A 23175-nucleotide genomic window follows, 5' to 3' on the forward strand; every position below is an offset into this window, starting at 1 on the left:
TATGGCCCTGAAGTAAAAATGCCACCTTCAACCTTGTCAAACAGTGAAGAGAATTCGTCTTCTGATCCTTCAATTTAGCAGATGAGAATCAGTTTCTAATATCATCTCGAACTTACAATACACAGATGCTTGGGGCGCCTGGGTGCCTCAGTTGGTTCAGCATCCAACTTCAGCTCCGGTCATGATCTCACACTGCGTGAGCTTGAGCCCCACATTGGGCTCTCTGCTGTGAGCACAGAGCCCGCTTCAGATCCTCTGTCCCGCTCTCTCTCTGCCCATTCCTTACTGGCACTCTCTCTCTCTAAAGTAAGTAAGTAAGCAAGTAAATAAATAAATAAATAAATAATTTTTAAAAATACACAGATGCTTGACTCATTCACTTATTCATTCTATTTATTGACTGTCAGCTCTGTTCCAGTATTATCTCAAGCCCCGTGTGTATAATTACAAACTATACACCCAGTGTAATGGTTACTGCCTGGACATTGCCTTCCTGGGGTTTACACCCAGAGCCAAATAAATGACAATGCTTGGCCTGTGTGACTAAAATAGTCCCTGGAACATAGTAGGGGCTCAGCAGCAGTTTTTGAGTGAAAGAATGAATACTACTATTAATTATAAATTGTGACATGTATTATGTAGGAAAAGAAGAGACTTCTTTGAGAGAGAATAACTATGAGATCGCGCCATAGAAATGCTATCTCTATAGATTAAGACACCAAGGAGGAGAAAGGACTAGAGCTGTGTGCAGAGATTTGAGGCGAGAGAGTGTGGTTTGGTGCATGTGGAGACAGTGAAAGAAGGTTAGTTAGACAGATTTAACTCAGTGAGTGAGCAGGATAAATTGCCAGGAATCAGACCTTAATTAAAGCCATGTTAAGAATTTTCAACGGTGTCTTCATTTTGCTGGGAAGCATTTTAAGCAAAGGAGTGATGAGGTCAGAAAAGCATTGAAAAGCATTTACATATTCCAGCTACTTTGTGGAAAATGGATTAAAGAGAAACAAGTGTGGAAACGGGGAGGATGAGAAAATGAACCCATGCTGGTGGCCTGGCCCGGAGTGAAGACAATGAAAAAGAGTGTCCAGAGAGAGAATATATTTGGGAGGCAGAAATTACAGCAACAGGATGCAAGGGTGAAAGAGGCATTCAGAATACTCCCAGACGGCAGGCTAGTTTTATTAACATAACAGAGTGCTTAAGGAGTTGGCAGAGAGCAAGAGGGAAGACCATGAATAAGGTCAGTTTTGTAAGACCTTTTATCACATTAATAAGAAGTATGCTTCCGAATCATCCAGCACATTGCAATCCATATTTTCTCTAAATGGTTGTTTTAGTTTTTCATCCCTCAGAGGAATAGCAAAGCTCTCCCTTCTCAAAGCAGGGGGGAAAAGTAGTTGACATAGCAACTCTTTTCAGCTTGTAGAGTGCTGACAGGCTTTTCCACTGAGCGTTCTCATTCCCTGGACCTGGAGGAGGGGCAGAGAATCAGACACCTAGCTTGAGCACTCCAGATGGGACTGCTGCCCCAAATGACTACAAACTGATCAATGGAGAATTGACTGACGGCTGGCTCTCTTCTTGTCTGCCCTTGTGGGTTAACAAGGTGCCCTATCTTGGTCGAAACAGGCTTCTGGTTTTCATTTGAACCTTTCAATATTCCAGGAAGCAAGCTGCCAAAGGAAGCACAGTTTGGTACTTAGGTGCTCTTAAAATAGTGGTTCTCAACCTTATGGGGTTTGGTTATGGATACTGCCTTTAGAAAAATGCATATGCAAACGTGTGCACAAAATGTTCATACAGCTTTAGTAAGAACACAGACCCACTGAAGCCAAATCATGGACCCAGGAATAGTTAACATCTGAGATTCCAAAGAAAATGAAAACACTAATTTGAAAAGATATATGCACCCCTGTGTTTCCCGCAGCATTATTTACCGTAGCCACGATATAGAAGCAGTCCAAGTCTTTACTAATAGATGACCGGATAAATAAGACGTGCTATGTATACAATGGAATATCACTCAGTCATAAAAAAGAAAAGGATGAGATCTTGCCATCTGTTACAACATGGATGGATCTAGAGGGTAGTATGCTAAGTGAGATAGTCAGAAAGAGAAAGACAAATACCACATGATCCCACTCGGATGTGGAATCGAAAAAACAAAACAAATGAATAAACAAACAGGATCAGAATCCCTAAAAAAGGAGAACCAGACCTACAAATACAGAGGACAAACTATCAAATACAGAGAACAGAGAATACAGAAAAGAAAAGGATAGCTGTCAGAGGAGAGGGGTAGGCAGCTGGGCAAAATGGTGAAGGGGAGTGAGAGACAGAGGCTTCCAGGTGTGGGATGAATGAGTCATGGGGATAAAATGCACAGCATAAAGAACGTGTTCAGTGGTATTGTAATAGTGTTGTGTGGTGATGGATGGTAGCTATGCTTGTGGTGACCATAGTCTAACGTACAGAGATGGTGAATCCCTGTTGTATACCTGAAACTTATGTAACATTGTGCGCCAGCTACACTCAAATAAATAAATAAATTTTTGATAAAGAACATCTGGGATTCTATGACATACAAGTCAAGCAGGTCTCTTAATACCAAGCTTTGCAACAAGAGATTTGGGAAACACAAAGGAAATAACTCCCCCTGAAAATACAACTTCAGTATGATGAGCTAAGAGTCTATCCAGCTGGTGTGCTAATAAATAATATCTCATCGTAAACCTAGAATTATGGAAAAGCGTGGGTCTGGTGTCAGAAGACTTATGTCAAACTGCACACCAGTTGTTCAAGTGGATCCTGAGCAGTCCTTCAACTTCTCAGAGATTCTGGGGTATCATTTGAAAGCGCCGTTAACAACAATCACACCTGCCTGATAAAACTTTTGCATGTGAAAACATTTAATTGCTATTAATTTCCTTAGAAGTTCTTATTTACATATTTATTCATGTGTCACTTACACCCATTTTCAAGGCAGACAATTCACTGACTGGTGATTGTAGTCACCATAGGGTCTCAGCTGCTGATGACAGAAAGTGCTATTAAATGACAACTGAACATCTGCACATTGCGTCGACAGAGTCTATATCTTTAAATTGTACGTTCACAACTTTTTTTTTTAACTCTGTTAACTATGTTTCCCGAGTTTCAAATTGCATTATTCATTTACACAGCAAAATTAAATCAAGTGACCCTTGGACTTTAATACATTTGTGTAGCTCCCTAACATCACACGTAAATGCCAAGTGTAGGCATTGAATTTGACCCACTGCAAAGACATGGGGATATTGTCACTCACCTCTGTCACTGTCATAGAGATATGCAAACTTGTCCCACTGATAGTATTCAATCAAGCTAAGAAGCGCTCCTTTGAGGTCAGGTCTCATCTGGATGACAAATGGATGTGTACCATCTGTTGGGAAGCTGGGAGTGATGAAGGAGACATGGAGCGTTCCACAAAATGATGTGATGGTATTTACAGACTTCTTATCATAAAATCCGAAAATAGCATAGACTCCTCTTGAAAACTGGGAGCAGACTGAATAGGAAAAAGAGAAAAGATGTATCATTGAAATTGGCATACAATCACACAGATTTGCTTAACACTTAAATGCCCTCTCGGGGCGCCTGGGCAGCTCAGTCGGTTAAGTGTCTGACTTGAGCTCAGGTCATGATCTCCCGGTCGGTGAGTTTGAGCCTCGAGTTGGGCTCTGTTGCTGACCGGAGCCTGGAGCCTGCTTTGGATTCTGCGTCACTCTCTCTCTGCCCCTCCCCTCCTGCTCACTCTCACTTTCTCTCTCTCTCTCTTCTCTCATTCTCTCCAAAATAAACATTAAAAAAACATAATGCCCTTTATACGAAATATAAAATAATCAAACTGAAAAAATATAGAGTGTATATCAATGATCCAACCAATGTATGGACACTCATTTACTTAGCACTCTCTCTGAGGAATTCAAAGAATTATATAGCATTAAAAAGTAATTTTTGCTGCAAGAAAATATATACATTTTTCTTGAACAAATCTTGTAAGTGGCAACTATTTTAGGACAGCCCTATTGAAAAAAAGGATGAGCAACAATCGTTATGTATAAAAACAACAAAGTGCAATTACCTGACATGTATACACATTCATAACATCTCATTGCCTCTAATATCTGATTGTTTAAAAGGATTTATTGTGTTAATGACGCTTTCACACTAGAAGGTCAGAGTGCACATGAAGAGTTCTAAGGCTGAATGAAAGTTCTTTAGGAGAAAACAGATGCAAGACTCACATCATACACAAAGAGACAGGTCTCACCAGAAAGAGACCTCTCACTTAGGCTCTCTCAAGTCAAGTAGCAGTTAAGTGGAGTTCTGAACTCCTAATTTTAATCTTTCTCAGGGACTTAACTTACCTGTATGTTCTACTCCATACAAAACAAACAATATCGCCAAAATATTTTGACTTAGGACCATGATTCTTAAAAAAAAAAAATAATAATGATATTTTATTTGAAAGTCCCCATTGTTCCACAGTCCTTTACCTTCTAATGGATATTTTTACTTTGGTAAATGACATATGACAATGCCTTCTCCTACCCCCTCCCCCACAGTTGGACTATCACTAATTATCGTTTATCCTAATACCTATATATACTCAGATGTGGGCCACTTATTTGTCTCTCCATTCCAATCATCCTAGTTCACTAATGGCCCCTACTTACACTGTACTTGCCTTGTGCCTGGCATGATCTACGGTACTTTAACTCATTTATTTCTCATCAGAACTCTTGAGGCAGGAGCTATTATTATTCCCAAATAAGAATTTTGATTGAAAAGTTGAAACACAGGAAGATTATATTATTTTCCCAAAGTCACACAGCTAGTAAGTGGAAGATGCTGTATTAAAACGTAGGCAGTCTGGAGCCGAAGTCCATGCTTTTAAGTAATGGGTAATACTGCTTTTCTCACTTGGATTACTGGAAAACCTCCCCATCTTTCTTCCTTCCTCCAATATTTCCTTCCCATTCAATTCTCCACAATATGGCCAGAATGATTTTTTGAAACACAAATTTGAAACTATCTCTAAGAGAAGTAAGGGTTACTTTGTCCAAGACTGATTCCTCTCAAATTCCCTATAGAAACCACCCATGCCACAATGTTTAAAGCCACCAATTCAGGTCAACCACATGGCTTTAAATGATTGCATAGCTGATACTGTTTTAATCTCAAGGATCAGTTCAATCCAAGGAATGGAAATAAACTATCCAGTAACATAATCTAACAACCCAGAGCATAATACCAACGATCTTCTCAAATTAATTAATCCCATTTAAGGGATAAGACCAATACAATCGTATTTAGTTTTATTCCCTTTCAGAAATAAAATATGTGTAGAAAAAATAGATGTGTTTCATGAATAACAGCATTGCTAAAATACATACAGATTTTAATAACCAATTCCAGACAATCAGTACATAATAGGCAATCGTTTTTAGCAACTATATATGATATGAAAGGAAAGGAAAGCAAGACAGGCTATTTCTTTGAGTGACTTCTATTTATCAAATATACCCATTTTCCTTTACATAGTTACTAATTTTCAACCCACTCCTGTCTTTCTGACATAAAGTTTCTTGGATCTCTAGGTTATATCTGTATTATATATCAATCAACATCTCCTTCTTTATTACCAATCTTCTGGAGAATAGTTTAATATATCTCAAAAAACAACTGAATATGTTTCTTTACATTTCACACTTTAACATAAAATAGAGATGAGACTTCTGCCCTTTATTTATGTTCATAATTTGTCCTCATCTGAGTACAGAAGTTGAAAACAACCTTTAATGTGTTTGACTAGGTTCATTCTTCACATACGTGAAAAAAACCTTTCATTGTTAAGACCTTCTAGGCAAATCCTGTGGTGATTTCTTATTTTATACATAGATATATGTGTACTGACATGTACATCTTAAATCTTAAGTTTGTTCAGAAGTTGATGATTCCATATGACATATAAAGAGGGGAAACTGCTATAAAATTCTCTCTGGATCCATTTTATTTCATTTCCTGTGAAGTGTTGGCATGTCATCTAAATACTATAGGAACATCGGGCGATATGATTTATTAATGAGACTTCTTCTTCTCATCTTAAGTGAAATAGCTTCTGTGATGGGAATAGCAGCCACAGCATCAGCAGAATGCTTGATAAAGGATGTCCCCGTTTGAATGAATAGACAGTCTTAATAAGGAGCCATACCTTTCATTTTCCATTTGTTTTAGACTCTGAAGTGAGTTGTCAAGGGGCCTCCTGGTTATAGTGGCCATCTGGAAACACTTGGCTTTGGCCCAACAACAGGCACAAGCTGTACAACACTTCTCAAGAAATTACAATTCACCTGATTCAAAAGGCAGTTTTTTTCAGGCAAATCAGCTAATTCTCCAATAAGCATAATTTTGTAACATTGGCCTTTCTTTCTTGACTATCCTTGGTCCTTCCAAACCCTCCTCCTTTGTCCTTTACTTCTTCGTGTTACATATTCAATTGTCTTATTTGTAGATATCTTCTTGTTTTTCTAAATATTTCTCTTTTAATATCCCTTTGCTACACATACAACAGTCATTTGGTCAACATTGCTCATTTCCCTCTCAGTCACTGCCCCCGTTCCCAAGCATGATAAGGATATCACTGATATTTACAGCAGGAATCAATCAGAATGCTGACTTGAGCTGAGGTATTTTGTGTATCATCTCAAGATTAAAACAAACAAACAAACAAAGCAACAACAACAACAACAAAACCTTAGTGTCACGCTTCTAACATCCCAAGCCCAAAGTACTCAAGAGTATTTTTGCATTCTACTGATGCTTTTCCCAATATAACACAGATAGATAATACATGACCCTACCAACGCGATACACAAAAACATTACCTGCACGGCCCTCAAAATTACTCCTCACTTGATCAGAATAAAATTATTCATTATGATCTCAACTTTATTTCCCAGCAATCGGTCCAAACTTTAAAGCTACCTCCCCAACTTATATACATTTTCAAAGACAGAGGATTTACTATTGCTGAGAATATCCAAATAATACGTCACAAGCAATAGAAATAATTCCAAAGATAGCTTTCTAAAATTAGTTAGACAATAACAGCACACTACATATATTCCTTCTTTCCCTATGTCATCTCTGGAGGCAGAGGAAGGAACAGAAAAGCTCAGTTTCACCTCTAGCTCCATGGGCCATACCACTGCCTTCTGAGACACTGTTAAAAATTTCTGCATGATTATGCTGATTAACATTAGAATTGCATCCATGTCTTAAGACTCAAAACTGATTGCAGGGTAGTGGGTAAAGATGCCCGTACTGAGCTCTGCTTGAATGAAATATTTAATATCAACTTTGAGAAACTCAGCAAAGGGAAGTCCTTTCAAAAGACACTTTAGGTCAAACAGCAGAACTGATCATCTCCTGGGTAAAAGTAACTTGCTGATTATTCCACTTTTTATTACAAGCCCAGATGATATGAGCCAATAACAATGCTGATGGTGCAACCACCTCCCCTCTTTTCCTCTTGGGTCATTCCGCTCCTTGGTGCTGCTAATGTAGCGTACTCGGTACAGTCTGGAGAAACTCGCATGGTTATTTAGTGGAAATGGAGAAAAAGAACAAGGCATGTTTTATTTTTGTTCTACATTTTTTATACTAAATTGCCATTAACTTCAATGAAATGACATAGGCTGCTTTATAAGCAGTAATGGTAACAGCCCCTTTGCAACCTGTGCAAAGTCTGGTAAAAGCTACATCACCAAGCAATCCTGACTTCAAAACATGGAGGTCACCGAAAATATCTCTTCTTTCATCACTGAACTTCTGACATTAACCCCTTACAAGCTTTGACCCTGACTTTACTATTGAAATTTCCTTATCATTTGTCGATAATGATCTCCTAGTCACCAAATCAAATCATCTTTTTCTCAGATCAAGCTTTCCTAGCTTCTCTAAATTTATTAATAAAAACCTTGCATCTTGAGATTCTCTCTCTTTCTCTCGCTTTCTTGTTATTAGGCTTGTTCTCCTCCAATCTCTTCTCCACATTGCTGCCAATGTAAAATCACACCATCTTGGTACTTTTCCTCTCCCTCTAATTACCTTTCACTGTCTTATCATTTTTTTTCACATCCCAAATTAAAAAGGCATTCTCCAAGGACCTGTCTTCCAATTGTTTGTCCTTCTCTTTTTACATCTTGTCTCTCAGTGGTCTCACTCCTTTTAACAAGGTCAAATTCAACTTGTTATGTATGCTTCCCACAACTTCACTGGCAAGTCTTCTGTCTCCCTTTATCTATTTATTTACTGAACAAATACATACTGTAAACATTTGATGTGATGAGCATGGGGTTGGGTTTAGAAAATGCTACAGCACACAAGATAGATACAGTCTACATTCGCTGGAATTGATAGCTTAGTTCCCATCCCTCACCCTCCAGTAACACCCACTGGAAAATGTCTAATTCTCTATCATTGAACTATATAAACAAGCAGGAAAAAAACCCGAAAATTGTATCCTAAAAATCATGTGTTTGTGTTGATTTTTTCCTTTCTGCTCATGGTACCGCAAGTCTTGTAATCATCGATGTTCTATATTTCAGAATAATTAATTCATTATTCGTCTTTGTCCTGTTCATGACATTTCTAGTCATCTCCATTTTATTCGACATCATCCATTCCACATTCACCATGTATTTTTGAGAACCGACTACACACTGTTCTAGGAATTGGGGAAACGACATTAAGTGTGACAGGTCAGGTCCCTACTTACAGGAAGCTTGTATTGTATATTTCATATGTGTTTCTTACATCTTCACCTTCATTTCCTTCTTCCTGGTTCTGCCAAGCTGAACTGTCCCCACCTCCTCTCTCCCTCCTTCAATTCACACTCTTGTCATCTTAGTCTTCCTAAAACACATGACAGAAGAGACATTCTCCAAGGATCTGACTTCCAATTGTTTTTCTTCTTCCTTTACAGTCTATGTCTTTGTGATCTCACCCCTTTTATAATAAAGTCAAATTCAACTTCTTGTACATGTTTCCCAAATCTGAACCATCATCAAAGTTGTCTCCCTTTATCTGCTTATTTACTGAGAAAATATGTACTATAAATATATTGTATCTCACTAAGCAGCAAATATACTGATTACTCTGTGTATATATGTATATATATACATATATTCACACACAGTATTTAGTATATACATATATATATTATAAATATACTGCATATGATTCTTTTTTAAATCATGTCTTTTTAAGATTATTTTATATTTATTTTCTTGCCAGCATAACTTTTAATTAAAATGTTTAATTCTTGGGGCACCTGGGTGGGCCATCCAGTTAAGTGTCTGACCTCGGCTAAGATCATGATCTCACGGTTTGTGAGTTTGAGCTCTGCATCAGGCTCTGTGCTGACAGCTCAGAGCCTGGAGCCTGCTTCAGATTCTGTCTCTCCCTCTCTCTCTGCCCCTCTCCCACTCACACTCTGTCTCTCTCTCTCTTTCAAAAATAAATCAACATTAAAAACCATTTTTAAAAAAAGTGTCTCTTGACCTCCCTACTTAATATATTCCATGCTCTAATCAATGTTGATATTTAATGATTCACTAATCATGTGCCAGGATTTTACTTGCCTTTCTTCTTTAGCATAAAATTCACCAATTCCATAAGGCAAGTGTTCATGTATTAAAATAAAACCCATCTTTTCATAATGTGAGGATCACTCTGGAATTCTTTTCCTTATTCCCCAGCATACAAATGGTTACGAACACTGCTCCTTTGACTTCTCAAAGCTGTACTCTTCAGTTGTCCCTGGCATTGACTTAATATGGCCCTCAACCATATATTGACTGGATTGCCGAAATAACTTCCCAGATAGCCCCCTTTATAATAAATCTCTCTCTTTTTTTAATGTTTATTTTTGAGAAAGAGAAAGAGACAGCATGCGAGCAGGGGAGGGACAGAGAGAGAGCAAGACACAGAATCCAAAGCAGGCTCCAGGCTCTGAGCTGTCAGCATAGAGCCAGACGCCAGGCTCGAACTCACAACCATGAGATCGTGACCTGAGTCAAAGTCAGACACTTGAACAACTGAGCCTGAACCACCCAGGCGCCCCATAATAAATCTCTTTCTTATCATGGCAGACATAACCCTCCTGTGTAAAATCCATCATTGTCTCCCCATTGCTTAGACAATAACTGACATAACATTGCTCAGGTGTTACCTGTTCTGAGTGGAACATGCCCCTCCTACATGTGATTCTAAAGCAATCTGCATTTCTGCATGTTAGCCTGAGTTATAATTGTCTGTCTTTGTCCATGAACTCTGGGCTAACTGAAGGCAGAGAATGCAGTGCTGTTTATCTCACATAACTTGGCACACAGCGGGGACTTGAAAAATGTCATGTAATAAAATACCAATTCTTCCTGCTTACCATCAACTGAATATGATTTTCCCTGATAATGAACCTCATCAACACTCTGCCTTTACCTCCCTCGTGGGAGGTACAGTATGAGGTCCAGTATGTTTGAGTGAGTGTGTGTTTGTGCATGTTATTTGTCTGTGGGGGTGGGGTGGGATTTTGTGACCTCCTTGAGAGCAGGGTTCAGTGTGAGAACAAAATAAGAATACCTGAATTGGAGTCAAGTTTCAACTTCCCCTGGTCATCTGGTAGAGGGATCACAGAACCTGAGCCGGTTTACTAGCCTTTTCAATGAGGATATTAATTTATTCTGCCTCACTTAGAGGAATGGTTTAAAGTTTAAATGAGATACTATGGAGAGAAGTGCCAGGGAAAACAGAAGTGTTTAAATAAAATGCTAATGACAAAAAATCCAACCATAGGGATTTTTGTATTCTTTACAACACTCAATTCAGGAATTTTCACAAGCATATCATTAAATATTTGTCAAACAAAGATGGGATCTGAACCAACTGGATAAAAAAAATATAAAAGAGCTTTCTCTGATGGAATCTCACTTCTGTTGGTCCTGGGGTAGTCATGTCAGGAGAATATTTTCATACTTTACTATCATATTGCAAAATAAGTAGCATTCATTTAAAATTACCTGTGAAATTTAGGCTCTCGGTTCTCATAATAGGTAAACAAACAAAAACACCATGATCATTACTATGAGAAGACGATCCTTGGAGTATCTGTGAAATTTTTATTATTCTAAGCTTCAAAATATATTTGATATACGGAGAAGTTGCACCGAGAGAGAAAGTTCCTAATCTTAAAAAATAAATAGCACAGATGCTTCTGGAAAGCTAAATGAAAGAAGTGAACTTCTTAGTCTTGGACATATGTCCAGTAATACATTGTGCACTTGACAATATCCTCAGGTATTCTCACAATCTCAAATGTCTTACTTATATAATCTGATGGACCTGTTCAAGCCTGGGAACTTACCATAAACAACAAGTATTCCTTCAAAAAATGTAATTCTTGTACCATAATGGCACACGTAACATTTGCTTTCCATCTAAAAATGTGGGGAAATGTTAAAAATGAAACTACTTCCTTTTTTCTTTCCTCTCTTTTTGGAAAATTCAAGTAAATACAATAGACTGTTTTCAAAATGAAATGGAGTAAAACTATCTACTTTCCATTAATGGGATTATTTTAAAGCTCACATTATTTTTGGGAGAACCTTCTTTTACTGTCACTTGACAAGAGGGATCTCCCACGCGGGAGCTGGAAGTCAGCACCTCTTACCAAACTCTCATCTCTTCAAAAGCCTACCTCTCTCTCCGTCCACTCCTGCTCCTTAGAGGCCAGCACGGTTCCTACCAAAGACACCCAGTATACAGCTATTGCATGAAACACTAAATGATTCAAAGAAAACGTGAAGAATAATACACAGACACCACAATGACATTTTCTATAAATTGCCTCACTGATGATTTTTCCTTTAGCCCTGCCACAAATCTTTGCTATGATAAATTGCTTCTCCTTTGCATATATTTTGAGCCCATTTTTCATATAAATATTAAATGTGATGCAGCATCATCACTCAGGAGTAGAAGACTATGAAGTTGTAATAATATATTTTTTCTTTCCCCTCTCACAAACATTTATTTTTCCTGACCTTCGTGTTATGTTTGCTGAGTGAGGTGAAATGTCGTAAGTTTATTGCTGTAGCCCTTATTATATGCAGCTTTAAAAAATCTATAACATTTATTCTGGCTTCATTCATCATCGGGGATAGCAAGCAATAGTAGAACTGGCAGTAATAGGCAATAACTCTTATGTGAATTTTAATGATGGGTTCTGGACACATAAACGAAAGAGAATTACCTCTGTTTATGTAAGATGCTATTTCACAAAAGATAGTCCCATTCTTCTTCCTCGGACATGTATTTCCTCCTCATAAATACACAGAGCTCTACTCTCTGCTCTATATAAATTCTGGGCACCGCATGCCCTGACACAATTTGAATATTGTGGATAAAGAGCGCCAGGACGAATTTCTGGAGGCCTGGCATCGAATCCCAGCGGTGACACCAGCCAGCTGTGTGCTTCTGGCAAATTGCAACTTTCAAATGTCTCAGTGCCCTCAGAGGTCCCATCGAGCTCAAACTTGGGCCTGTACGGCCAAACATCACAGAGAGAAATTATACAAAATATCAGGTAGTACCTACTTATTATTCATCGCAAACTTAACTCCTGCAAAAATTGAGTGTGAGATAGGATAACTTTTTGTGGATTAAATTCTACCATTCGCTGCAAGTTTATCAGTCTTTCTCTCTTTTACTCTTTCTTCTTTTCATATTTCTTGTACTTTCCGTTTATCCCGTTTGTTCCTTCAATTTTTTGCTTTTCTATTTCATGTCTATCTCTGCCTTTTGCCTGCCAGAGATGCCCTCGGTTCCACAGCCACTCTTGATCTTGATGTCTAAAGAAATATCAAGTCTCTTAGTATCTGATTGTAATTAGAAACTACAAAATGGAAGGACTACTTTTTTCCAAATATAGATTTGATGATATTTCAGTACAAATAAACATTTTAGCTTTTGTGATAAAAGTCTTTTAAAAAAATTGAAAACTTTTCAAATAACTAGAAGGTTTCAACTTAAAAGAATCTTCCCTTAGGTGACGTGCAAAAAAGGAAAAGAGAACTTTATTGCCTTTATCTGTCTGGATGCTCTCAAATTAGATCTGATAACTTTCTTGCTTTTGGATGGTTCAAAGTGTTTCTGAAGCTTTCACAAGACTTTCTTGCTCACCCGTTTTTTGGCAAGTGAGAGGGTTATATGCCTCATTTATATGCCTCAGCGTTTATACGTTAACTCATAAAGGTTTATTAAACGAAGAAAAAGTTTTTGAATATCATATAACAAGCAATTATGTAAATGTACTAAGAAATGCTCTGGGCCATTAGCCTACATTCCTAAATTGCTAAGTAATTGGAGGCCTTAACTTTAGCACAGTGGACTCACTCACACTTGATGCACTGGTCCTGATAAAATGATGACCGAATGTTTGTTAAGGGAACATGGCGCTTTGCTCTAACACTGTCCAAAGGTCTGCTTCATTGTTATACTCACGTCAAAAAGAGGAGCAAGAACAGAACTAATGGTGTGAAGAGTTTCCTCGAGAAAAGATTAGTAAGGTACTTATGTTTGGGCCCTTACATGTCTTAGTAACATAAATAAAATGTTTATTACTCAAAAATAATAGGAATACACTCTTACACAAATTTAAATGAGTATATTCAATAAAAAGCTATCATTCCCCTTCACTCCTACTTTTCTCAAAAGCAACCCCTATTAACAACCACTTGGCATGTATACTTCCACACCTTAAGTTCTGGTTAGAGTTGATTTTGTCTGTTTCTGATTTTGTTATGTTTTTAATTAACGAGAGCACAGAACAATTGTCCTGTGACTGGCTTTGACATTTGACAAAGAAATTACCATGTTGATAGAGGCTTAGCTCATTCTTTGAAACTACTCCCTAGCATTCTCTGGTTTGGACATATCACCATTTCATCAATATTACCTAACTAAGATATGTAGACTGTCATTTACAATCTAAATATAGTATTTTTAGCACTGCTAGGAATTTACCCAAGGGATACAGGAGTACTGATGCATAGGGGCACTTGTACCCCAATATTTATAGCAGCACTCTCAACAATAGCCAAATTATGAAAAGAGCCTAAATGTCCATCAACTGATGAATGGATAAAGAAATTGTGGTTTATATACACAATGGAATACTACGTGGCAATGAGAAAGAATGAAATATGGCCCTTTGTAGCAACATGGATAGAACTGGACAGTGTTATGCTAAGTGAAATAAGCCATACAGAGAAAGACAGATACCATATGGTTTCACTCTTATGTGGATCCTGAGAAACTTAACAGAAACCAATGCAGGAGGGGAGGGAAAAAAAAAAGAGGTTAGAATGGAAGAGAGCCAAAGCATAAGAGACTCTTAAAAACTGAGAACAAACTGAGGGTTGATGGGGGGTGGGAGGGAGGGGAGGGTGGGTGATGGGTATTGAGGAGGGCACCTTTTGGGATGAGCACTGGGTGTTGTATGGAAACCAATTTGACAATAAACTTCATATATTGAAAATAAATAAATAAATAAATAAATAAATAAATAAATAAATCTAGTATTTTTGCTATTATAAATAAGGCTGCAGCAAACATGTCTGTAGGTTCACCCTTGTGCACCTGTGCTAATATTTTTGCAGGACAGATTATTAAAAGTGGAATTACTAATAGTCTTTTTCCCTTAGCTAGAACAAATAATACTAAAATATATATGGAACTATAAAAGACTCTGAATAGGGGCGCCTGGGTGGCTCAGTCAGTTAAGCGTCCGACTTCGACTCAGGTCACGATCTCGCAGTCCGTGAGTTCGAGCCCCGCGTCAGGCTCTGGGCTGATGGCTCGGAGCCTGGAGCCTGCTTCCGATTCTGTGACTCCCTCTCTCTCTGCCCCTCCCCCGTTCATGCTCTGTCTCAAAAATAAATAAACGTTAAAAAGAAAAATACGATTTAAAAAAAGACTCTGAATAGCTAAAGCAATCTTGAGAAAGAATAACAAAGCTGGAGGTAACACAATGCCAGATTTCAAGATACACTACAAAGCTGTAGCAATCAAAAAGTATGGTACTAACACAAAAAATAGACACATAGATCAATGGAATAGAATAAAGAGCCCAGAAGTAAACCAACACTTGTATGGTCAATTAATCTATGACAAAAGAGGGAAGAATATACAAAGAAAAAAAGGCAGTCTCTTCAAAAAATGGTGCTGAGAAAATTGGTCAGCTACATAAAAAAGAATGAAAATGGACCACTTTCTTATACGATACACAAAAATAAACTCAAAATGGATTAAAGACCTAAACGTGAGACAAGAAACCATAAATCTCCTAAAAGAAAACACAGGCAGTAATTTCCCTGACATCAAACTCAGCAACATTCTTCTAGATATGTCTCCTCAGGTGAGCAAAACAAAGACAAAAATAAACTTTCGGGACTACACCAGAATAAAGAGTTTTGCACAGTGAAGAAAACCATCAACAGAACAATAATGGCAACCTACTGAGTTGGAAAAGATATTTTTGCATATGATATATCCAAGGAGGGGTTAATATAAAAATATAAAAGGAATTTATATGGCTCCAAGCCAAAAAAGCAAATAATCCAATTAAAAATGTACAGAGGACCTGAATGGTCATTTTTCCAAAGAAGACTTACAGAAATGCAAATCAAAGCCACAATAAGATATCCCCTTACACCTGTCAGAATGGCTAGAAACAAAAAGACAAGAAATAAGTGCTGGCAAGGATGTGAAGAAAATAGAATTCTTGTGCACTGTGGGTGGGAATTTAAATCGGTGCAGCCACTGGGGAAAACAGTATGGAGGTTCCTCAAAAAACTAAAAATAGAAATACCAAATGATCCAGTTATTCCACTGCTGGGTATTTACCCAAAGAAAATGAAAACCCTAATTCGAAAAGGTATATGCAGCCCTATGTTTATTATAACATTATTTGTATCTTCTATATACACTATTTACAACCATTATTTATTTCCATTATTTATAGCCAAGATATGAAAAAAATCCAAGCGTCCTTTGATAGATGAATGGATAAAGAAGATGCGGTGTATACACACACACACACACACGTACATAATAATTTATATGTATACACACACACACACACACACACACAATGGAGTATTATTCCCTCATAAAAAAAATGGTAAGAGGCACCTGGGTGGCTCAGTTGGTTAAGCATCTGATTCTTGATCTTGGCTCAGGTCATGATCTCACAGTCGTGAAATTGGGATTCTCTCTCCCTTTCTCTGCCTCTCCCTTGCTCTCTCTCTCAAAAATAAATGAACAAACTTTTTGTAAAAAAATTGATGGGATCTTGCCATTTGTGACAACATGCATGGGCCTAGAGGGTAATATACTAAATGAAACAAGTTAGAGAAAGACAACTACCATGTGATTTCACCTACATGCAGACTATAAAAAACAACATGAATAAGCAAATAACAAAAAGCAGAATCAGTCTTATAAATACAAAGAACAAACCAAAGTGGAGGGGGTTAAGGGATAGGCAAAAGGAGTGAGGGAGAGAGATACTGGCTTCCATCTATGGAAAAAATAAGTCATGGGGACATACGGCACAGCATAGGGAATTTAGCCAACGGTATTCTATTAGCATTGTATGGTGACTGATGGTAGCTACACTTGTAATGAGCAGAGCAGAACATATAGGCTTATCAAATGACTCTGTTGTACACCTGAAACTAATGGAATATATGGGTCAACTATTCTTCAATAAAAAAGAAAAAGAAAAAGAAAGTGGGATTGTTTGATTGAACGTTATGCTGGGTAAAATGTGATCAATGCCATCAAAACACGCAAATACAGTGTACTGATTCACATTTCTGTCAACAAAACAAGATAAATTCTAATTTTTTGGTCTTCTTCACCAGTAGCCAATATTTTTTACCCCTTTAGTTTTTTTTCTAATCTAACATGTGATAATAGCATTTTACTGTTGTTTTAAAAATGACAACTTAAATTTTGTTTAACCTAACTAAACATATGGGACCTAATATACACATTTTACAAATTAAAAAACTTGAAAACAAGGTAAGTAATTTTCTAAGATTAACACCTGTAGAAAATGATACATTGGGGGTTAAATCCAAGCAGCTGGACTCTGATCTTGCCCTTCTAACTACTGTACTACACATTTTCTGGTAAATAAGAAAATGTGGATTTCCATCATTAGTGAGAAAGTGCATTTATTTTTATATAGTCCTCTTTTAATGATCTACTCCTTTATTTTGCATATTTTTTACTATCAGATTACCACTTAAATTTTGATATGTTTAATTGCCTATATATGTGAAGTCTTATTTTTTTTCTTCCTTTCCCTTTTGTCTTTTACTTTGTATATAATGATATTTGTAACCAAATTCTCAGTGTTTTCCTTGATGATTCCTGGATTTTGTGTCTTGTGTAATAAGGACTTGCCATCCTAAATTTTTCAAAATTTTTAATGTGTGATTTCATAATTATTTCAGTCATAACTAATTCTTCGAATTTATTAATATTTGGATTTTATATAAGGCAGAAATCTAACTTTGTTTCCACATGGACGTTCAATTTTCCAACTCCTTTAATTTAGCTCTATTGATTTCCCCTCAATTTTAAAATGGTACCTTTATCATACCCAAGTTCTCTTTTGTGCTTAGGTCTATTTCTCAAAAGGGAAACGAGTGTTTTAGTCCTTTAAAAATAACTATTTTCAGGGGCGCTTCGGTGGCTCGTTCAGTTACACGACTGACTTCAGCTCAGGTCATGATCTCACGGTTTCTGAGTTCAAGCCCCGCCATCAGGCTCTGTGCTGACAGCCCAGAGCCTGGAACCTGCTTCAGATTCTGTGTCTCCCTCTGTCTCTGCCCCTCCCCTGCTCATGCTGTCTCTCAAAAGTAAATGAAAGTTAAAAAAAATTTTTTTAAATAATAAAATTACCATTTTAAATAGTTTTCAGTGTAATTTTGAAAAGCTTTCCTACCTATTGATTTACATTTTCTTCTTCCAAATTTCGGTTAGAATTGGATTGAAATACACATTAATTGGCAGAGATTAACATTTACAACCCCATTAACTGTATAGCCAATCTCTATCGACTCAGAACTCTTTTATGATTTTCAGTAAAACTTTATACTTTTATTCATATCTTGCACACTTCTTATTAGGTTTATCCCTAGATACCTTGTAGCTTTATTACTGTTGTTTTCAGAAAATTTTTCTTTATAATTCTATTTTCGGTACTGCTAGTAGATAGGAAAGCTATTGGCTTTAAAATGATACTTTTATACCTAGTGATATTATTGAATGCTTTTACAAGTTCAGTGAGCTTTTGGGTTGATTCTCTGAGATGTTTCTATGCAGAAAAGTTATTATTTTTTAAGAATTTTACTCAACTCACCTTTGGACCAACCTACTTTGAAATATCATTTCTCCTTATTTTTTTATTTGTTACATCTTTTAAGTTAATAATAAATTGAAAAGTATACACCATTATCTGGTTTCCATGCAATGAAAATTGAGTGAGAATCTGAATAATCATTTGAGACCTTTGATCAATGTATATAATTAAACTGTTTTATACAGTTCATAATTCTTTCTTGCCATTAATATACTGGCTTTTAAAAAGCCCACATATTGTATGAATAATTGCCTCAACTTTCCATTTCACTGTGCAGTCCATAGAAAATGAAAAAGAGGGGCGCCTGGGTGGCTCAGTCGGTTGAGCGCCGACTTCGCTCAGGTCACGATCTCGCAGTCTGTGAGTTCGAGCCCCGCATCGGGCCCCTGTGCTGACAGCTCAGAGCCCGGAGCCTGTTTCAGATTCTGTGTCTCCCTCTCTCTCTGCCCCTCCCCCGTTCATGCTCTGTCTCTCTCTGTCTCAAAAATAAATAAACGTTAAAAAAAAAAAAAAAAAAAAGAAAATGAAAAAGATAGGAGAAAACATAATACAAGTCATATAACATCAATATTTAGTCACTGTCAATATGGTTCTAAAATTATTCATAACCTACTCCCAGCATACCATAGATGCAATAAGGCAAAAGAAAGATTAATTAGCCAAGCAATAGTTCTCCATTAGTAAGGGTCAGAAGATAAAGAAAAACTATTCAGAGCCATGAAAGCAAGGGGGCAACAAACGAGTAGCTGAAAAGAGGCATTCAGGAAAGACAACACAAAAACTCAGTGTAAATGAGTATTGCAATAACTAATTTCTATGAAAAACAAAGTTGGAAAAAAAGAAATGAGTAGATGACAGCTAATTGCAAAGAAAAATATTAATATTGTATACATTTTATGCTTACACCATACGTTATTTCAGCTGCACATGATTCCTGAAAATAGGCACATATGAATTCAGTTAAAGCCATCATTTCAGATACCTAAATGAATAGATGTCTTGTTCTGGAGAACACATGCAATTTTGTACATAAATCACAAAGTAAATTGAAGATTTGGCAATTTTAAGGTGGCTATATGAAATACAAATGGAGAAAACATAAAGCAGAAACAAAAATCTATCCTGGAGTCTGAACTACTCCAGTTGGTGGCCTGCCTTTTTCAGAGTCACTAGATTGTTGCCAGGTCCCTAATAGATTATGTTGTGAAAACAAAAAAACATGGGAGGAACCAGAATTTCTAAAATAATTTCTTAAAGAATAAAAGAATATCTGATTTTTTTTAATGTTAAGAACAATGCTATAGGTCATAGTTCAGTGAGGATAACAATGAACTTTTTATCAATAGGAACAGTGTAAGTAAGTAAGTAATGCAAAGTAAATCTTAGCACCAGTCAGGAAAACTAAGGCATACCTTCTGAACAAATATGTGCACCAAATGGCTGGCCTACTCCTATGAAATAGTTCCTTCCAGGGTAAAATAATAGAAAGCAGGGATGTAACCAGCCAAGGATGTAGTTTTATGAACACTAATCATGCAGTGTCCAAAAATATTAAAGAAGGGAGAAACCTATATACATGTGTGTGTGAGCATAACTTTCTTTTATGCAAGACATTTCATGCTCTCAAAGAATTTTAAGTAGTACTGGACCAAATGCAATCATAATCTAATTTGATAAGACTTTGCCAAATTATTTGTGAAGTTATACAGTATTTTTTCATAAGATAAAATTTCCCTTGAGGTAAATTGGTATATTATGTTGTATATTACTGTTGTACCATTGTATAACCAGAATCCATGCTTTAATGGAATAAAATAAACAAAGAAAAGATGAAGCCTTGAAAATAAGTAAAGTGAGTCTGATCTCTACATGGCCATTGTTCTTTGAAGTAAGAACTAACGCTTAGATAAGATATTATGTGCCAGAAACTCTTCTTAGGGCTCACATATATCAAGTCATTTAATCCTCCCAACAAACTGGCATTCGGAAAGCTTAACTTTCCCAAGTTCACACAGCCAGTGGGAGTAGAGCTAGAATTTAAACCCAGATAGTCTGAAACTAACTAGAAATGTCTCACAAGAAAAGGGGGGAAACATACTATAATAGATGAGAAAATGGATTCCAGAGTGGTGATATCTTAAGTCAAATAGGTATTAAGGAAAATAATCTCTCCAGCTGTTTATTTAAAGTTATTTTCTAATATATATTCTTAAGGTATGGACCTCTACTGTGTGGTGTGTGTGTGTGTGTGTGTGTGTGTGTGTGTGCACTTAAATGCTACCCTATGGCATGCATCCAAAATAGGTTAAATAATGCAGCTAGAAATTTTATTTATAGATTTTTATAATTTGTAGGTTCTATCTTCATTGTGATTTTTTCTACTAACAAGTCACAAGAAAATAACTCTAGGGTAACAAACTAAATGAAGATAAATATTTATATATGAATTTAGTTACATAAGCAGGGTTTCTTAAAAATCTTGAATTTCCTTAATAGATATATTATTTTCTTTTCTGTATTTCAACATCCAGAACAAAATTAAATGGAGCATGGCAAGAATCGCCTAAGGTAATCACCATAACCACATCAAATAATTAAGCAAAGTCTTATGAATTTGATCTCTCTAAACAATTGCCACAAGTGGTTTAATTTTTATAAATATAACATACCCCCTGGGGGCACTGACACACTTATATACAACTCCTTTGCTTTCTGTAATGCTCAGGTACTAAAACCTAAGGCATTTTTATATATAAGTCCTTGTTTGTTTATGTCCACATTATTCTGGAAAAGTTTTTAAGAAACATATAATTTATTTTTTTTAATTTATTTTTAACGTTTATTTATTTTTGAGACAGAGAAAGACAGAGAATGAACGGGGGAGGGTCAGAGAGAGAGGGAGACACAGAATCCGAAGCAGGCTCCAGGCTATGAGCCATCAGCCCAGAGCCGACGAGGGGCTCGAACTCACAGACTGCGAGATCGTGACCTGAGTTGAAGTCGGATGCTTAACTGACTGAGCCATCCAGGCGCCCCAAGAAACATATAATTTAAATATGGAAACAATCTGAGTGCTCATTGATTGGTGAATGGATAAGAAGATGTGATATATTGAGATATATATATATATCCACCCAATGGAATATTATTCAGCCATAAAAAAAAGAAAGACATCTTTCCATTTGCAATGACAAGAATGGAGATAGATACTGTAATGCTAAGTGAAGGAAGTCAGTCAGAGAAAGACAAGTACCATATCATTTCACTCACATGTGGAACTTAAGAAACAAAACCGAGGAAAGGGAAAAAAAAAGAGAAGCAAATCAAGAAACAAACTCTTTTTTTTTTTTCGGAGTAGGCTCCATACCCAGTGTAGAACCCAACATGGGGCTTGAACTCAAGATCCAGGGATCAAGACATGAGCTGAGACCAAGAGTCAGATGTTTAACTGACTAAGCCACCCAGGTGCCCCAAGAAACAGACTCTTAACTATAGGGAACAAACTTCTGGTTATCAGAGAGGAGGTGGTGAGACAATGGGGGAAATAGGTGGTGGGGATTAAGGAGGGCACTTGTGATGAGCACAGGGTGATGTATGGAAATGTTAATTCACTATATTGTACACCTGAAACTAATATTACACTGTATGTTAACTAACTGGAATTAACATAAAAACTTAAAATAAATCAACGATAAATAAACAAACAAACAAACAAACGAAACTGTATCTTTTTGAAAAGCCCACATTCAGGGAGAGCATTTTTCTTCTTTTAGAAGGTTCATAACCAGACTGATCTGAATCTGGATGAAATCTCTGCTGCCTTCTCAGCATTGGTCAGAGCAGAGTTCCAATTTACTTTCTGCCACCTTACACCTGGGTTAGCCATGAAGCTGCAGAAAAGGTAAAGGTCAATAATAATAAATATTTAAATGGGAGTGTATGACTTTGCAATACTTCATCCTTGAACGAGCAAGGCTCAATTTTACTTGTGCTTCCGCTCTACATTCTAGTTTTCATGGCAACATATCCCAAATATCTAATCAAAATTAAAAGACATATTTACTCAAAACTCCCAAAAAAGTCATATGGGGCAAAGAAATGTAAGGCTTCATGAGGGAATACTAAATGTAGAAGCCTTTTTTGATACATCAAAATGTTCCTAATCTCCTCTGTACCATTATTGGTAGAAATAAGCAGGTGTTTGAACACAGACTAGATGGAGAATATCTGCCTTATTTCTAATACTAAGTTAAATTATCTATTAAATGGAGAAAAAAATTAGCCCAAATTCCCTGAATTTTTAAAGAGATCTTATGATATATGTAAGATATAAAAAGATAGTTTTTTCCATTCAGGAAACATGTATTATAGTAAAAATACTACTGAATTGGAGCCAGACCACATAACATCCATTATAGTTTTGATAATTCACTTAACGTTTTTAAGGACTTGGTGGCCCTGGCTGTAAAATGCTGGGGCACACTGACACAGAGAGGCCCCAGTGGAAATCAGAGAAGTACTTGTCTGAGATCTTAAAAAAATAAATTAAAGCAAACAGAAGGTTAAAAAGAAAAATTAAGTACTAAATACAGTGTCTGATAAATGGCAAGTACCTAAAAATTGTAAAGTAGTTTTAA

General features: G+C 36.7%; 1 protein-coding gene across 3 annotated transcripts in view; it reads right to left on the reverse strand.

Annotated features, from left to right (window-relative positions):
* The window catches only part of GRIA2 (glutamate ionotropic receptor AMPA type subunit 2), a 156466-nt gene that overhangs the window by 72072 nt on the left and 61219 nt on the right, over positions 1–23175 (reverse strand). For all 3 annotated transcript variants that reach the window (XM_042933904.1, XM_042933903.1, XM_042933902.1), the window contains exon 3: positions 3308–3547. In XM_042933904.1, the coding sequence (XP_042789838.1) occupies positions 3308–3547 (240 nt within the window). The remainder of the gene's footprint in view (positions 1–3307; positions 3548–23175) is intronic.

Source organism: Panthera leo, chromosome B1 (assembly GCF_018350215.1).
Source record: "Panthera leo isolate Ple1 chromosome B1, P.leo_Ple1_pat1.1, whole genome shotgun sequence".
Taxonomy (NCBI): Eukaryota; Metazoa; Chordata; class Mammalia; order Carnivora; family Felidae; genus Panthera; species Panthera leo.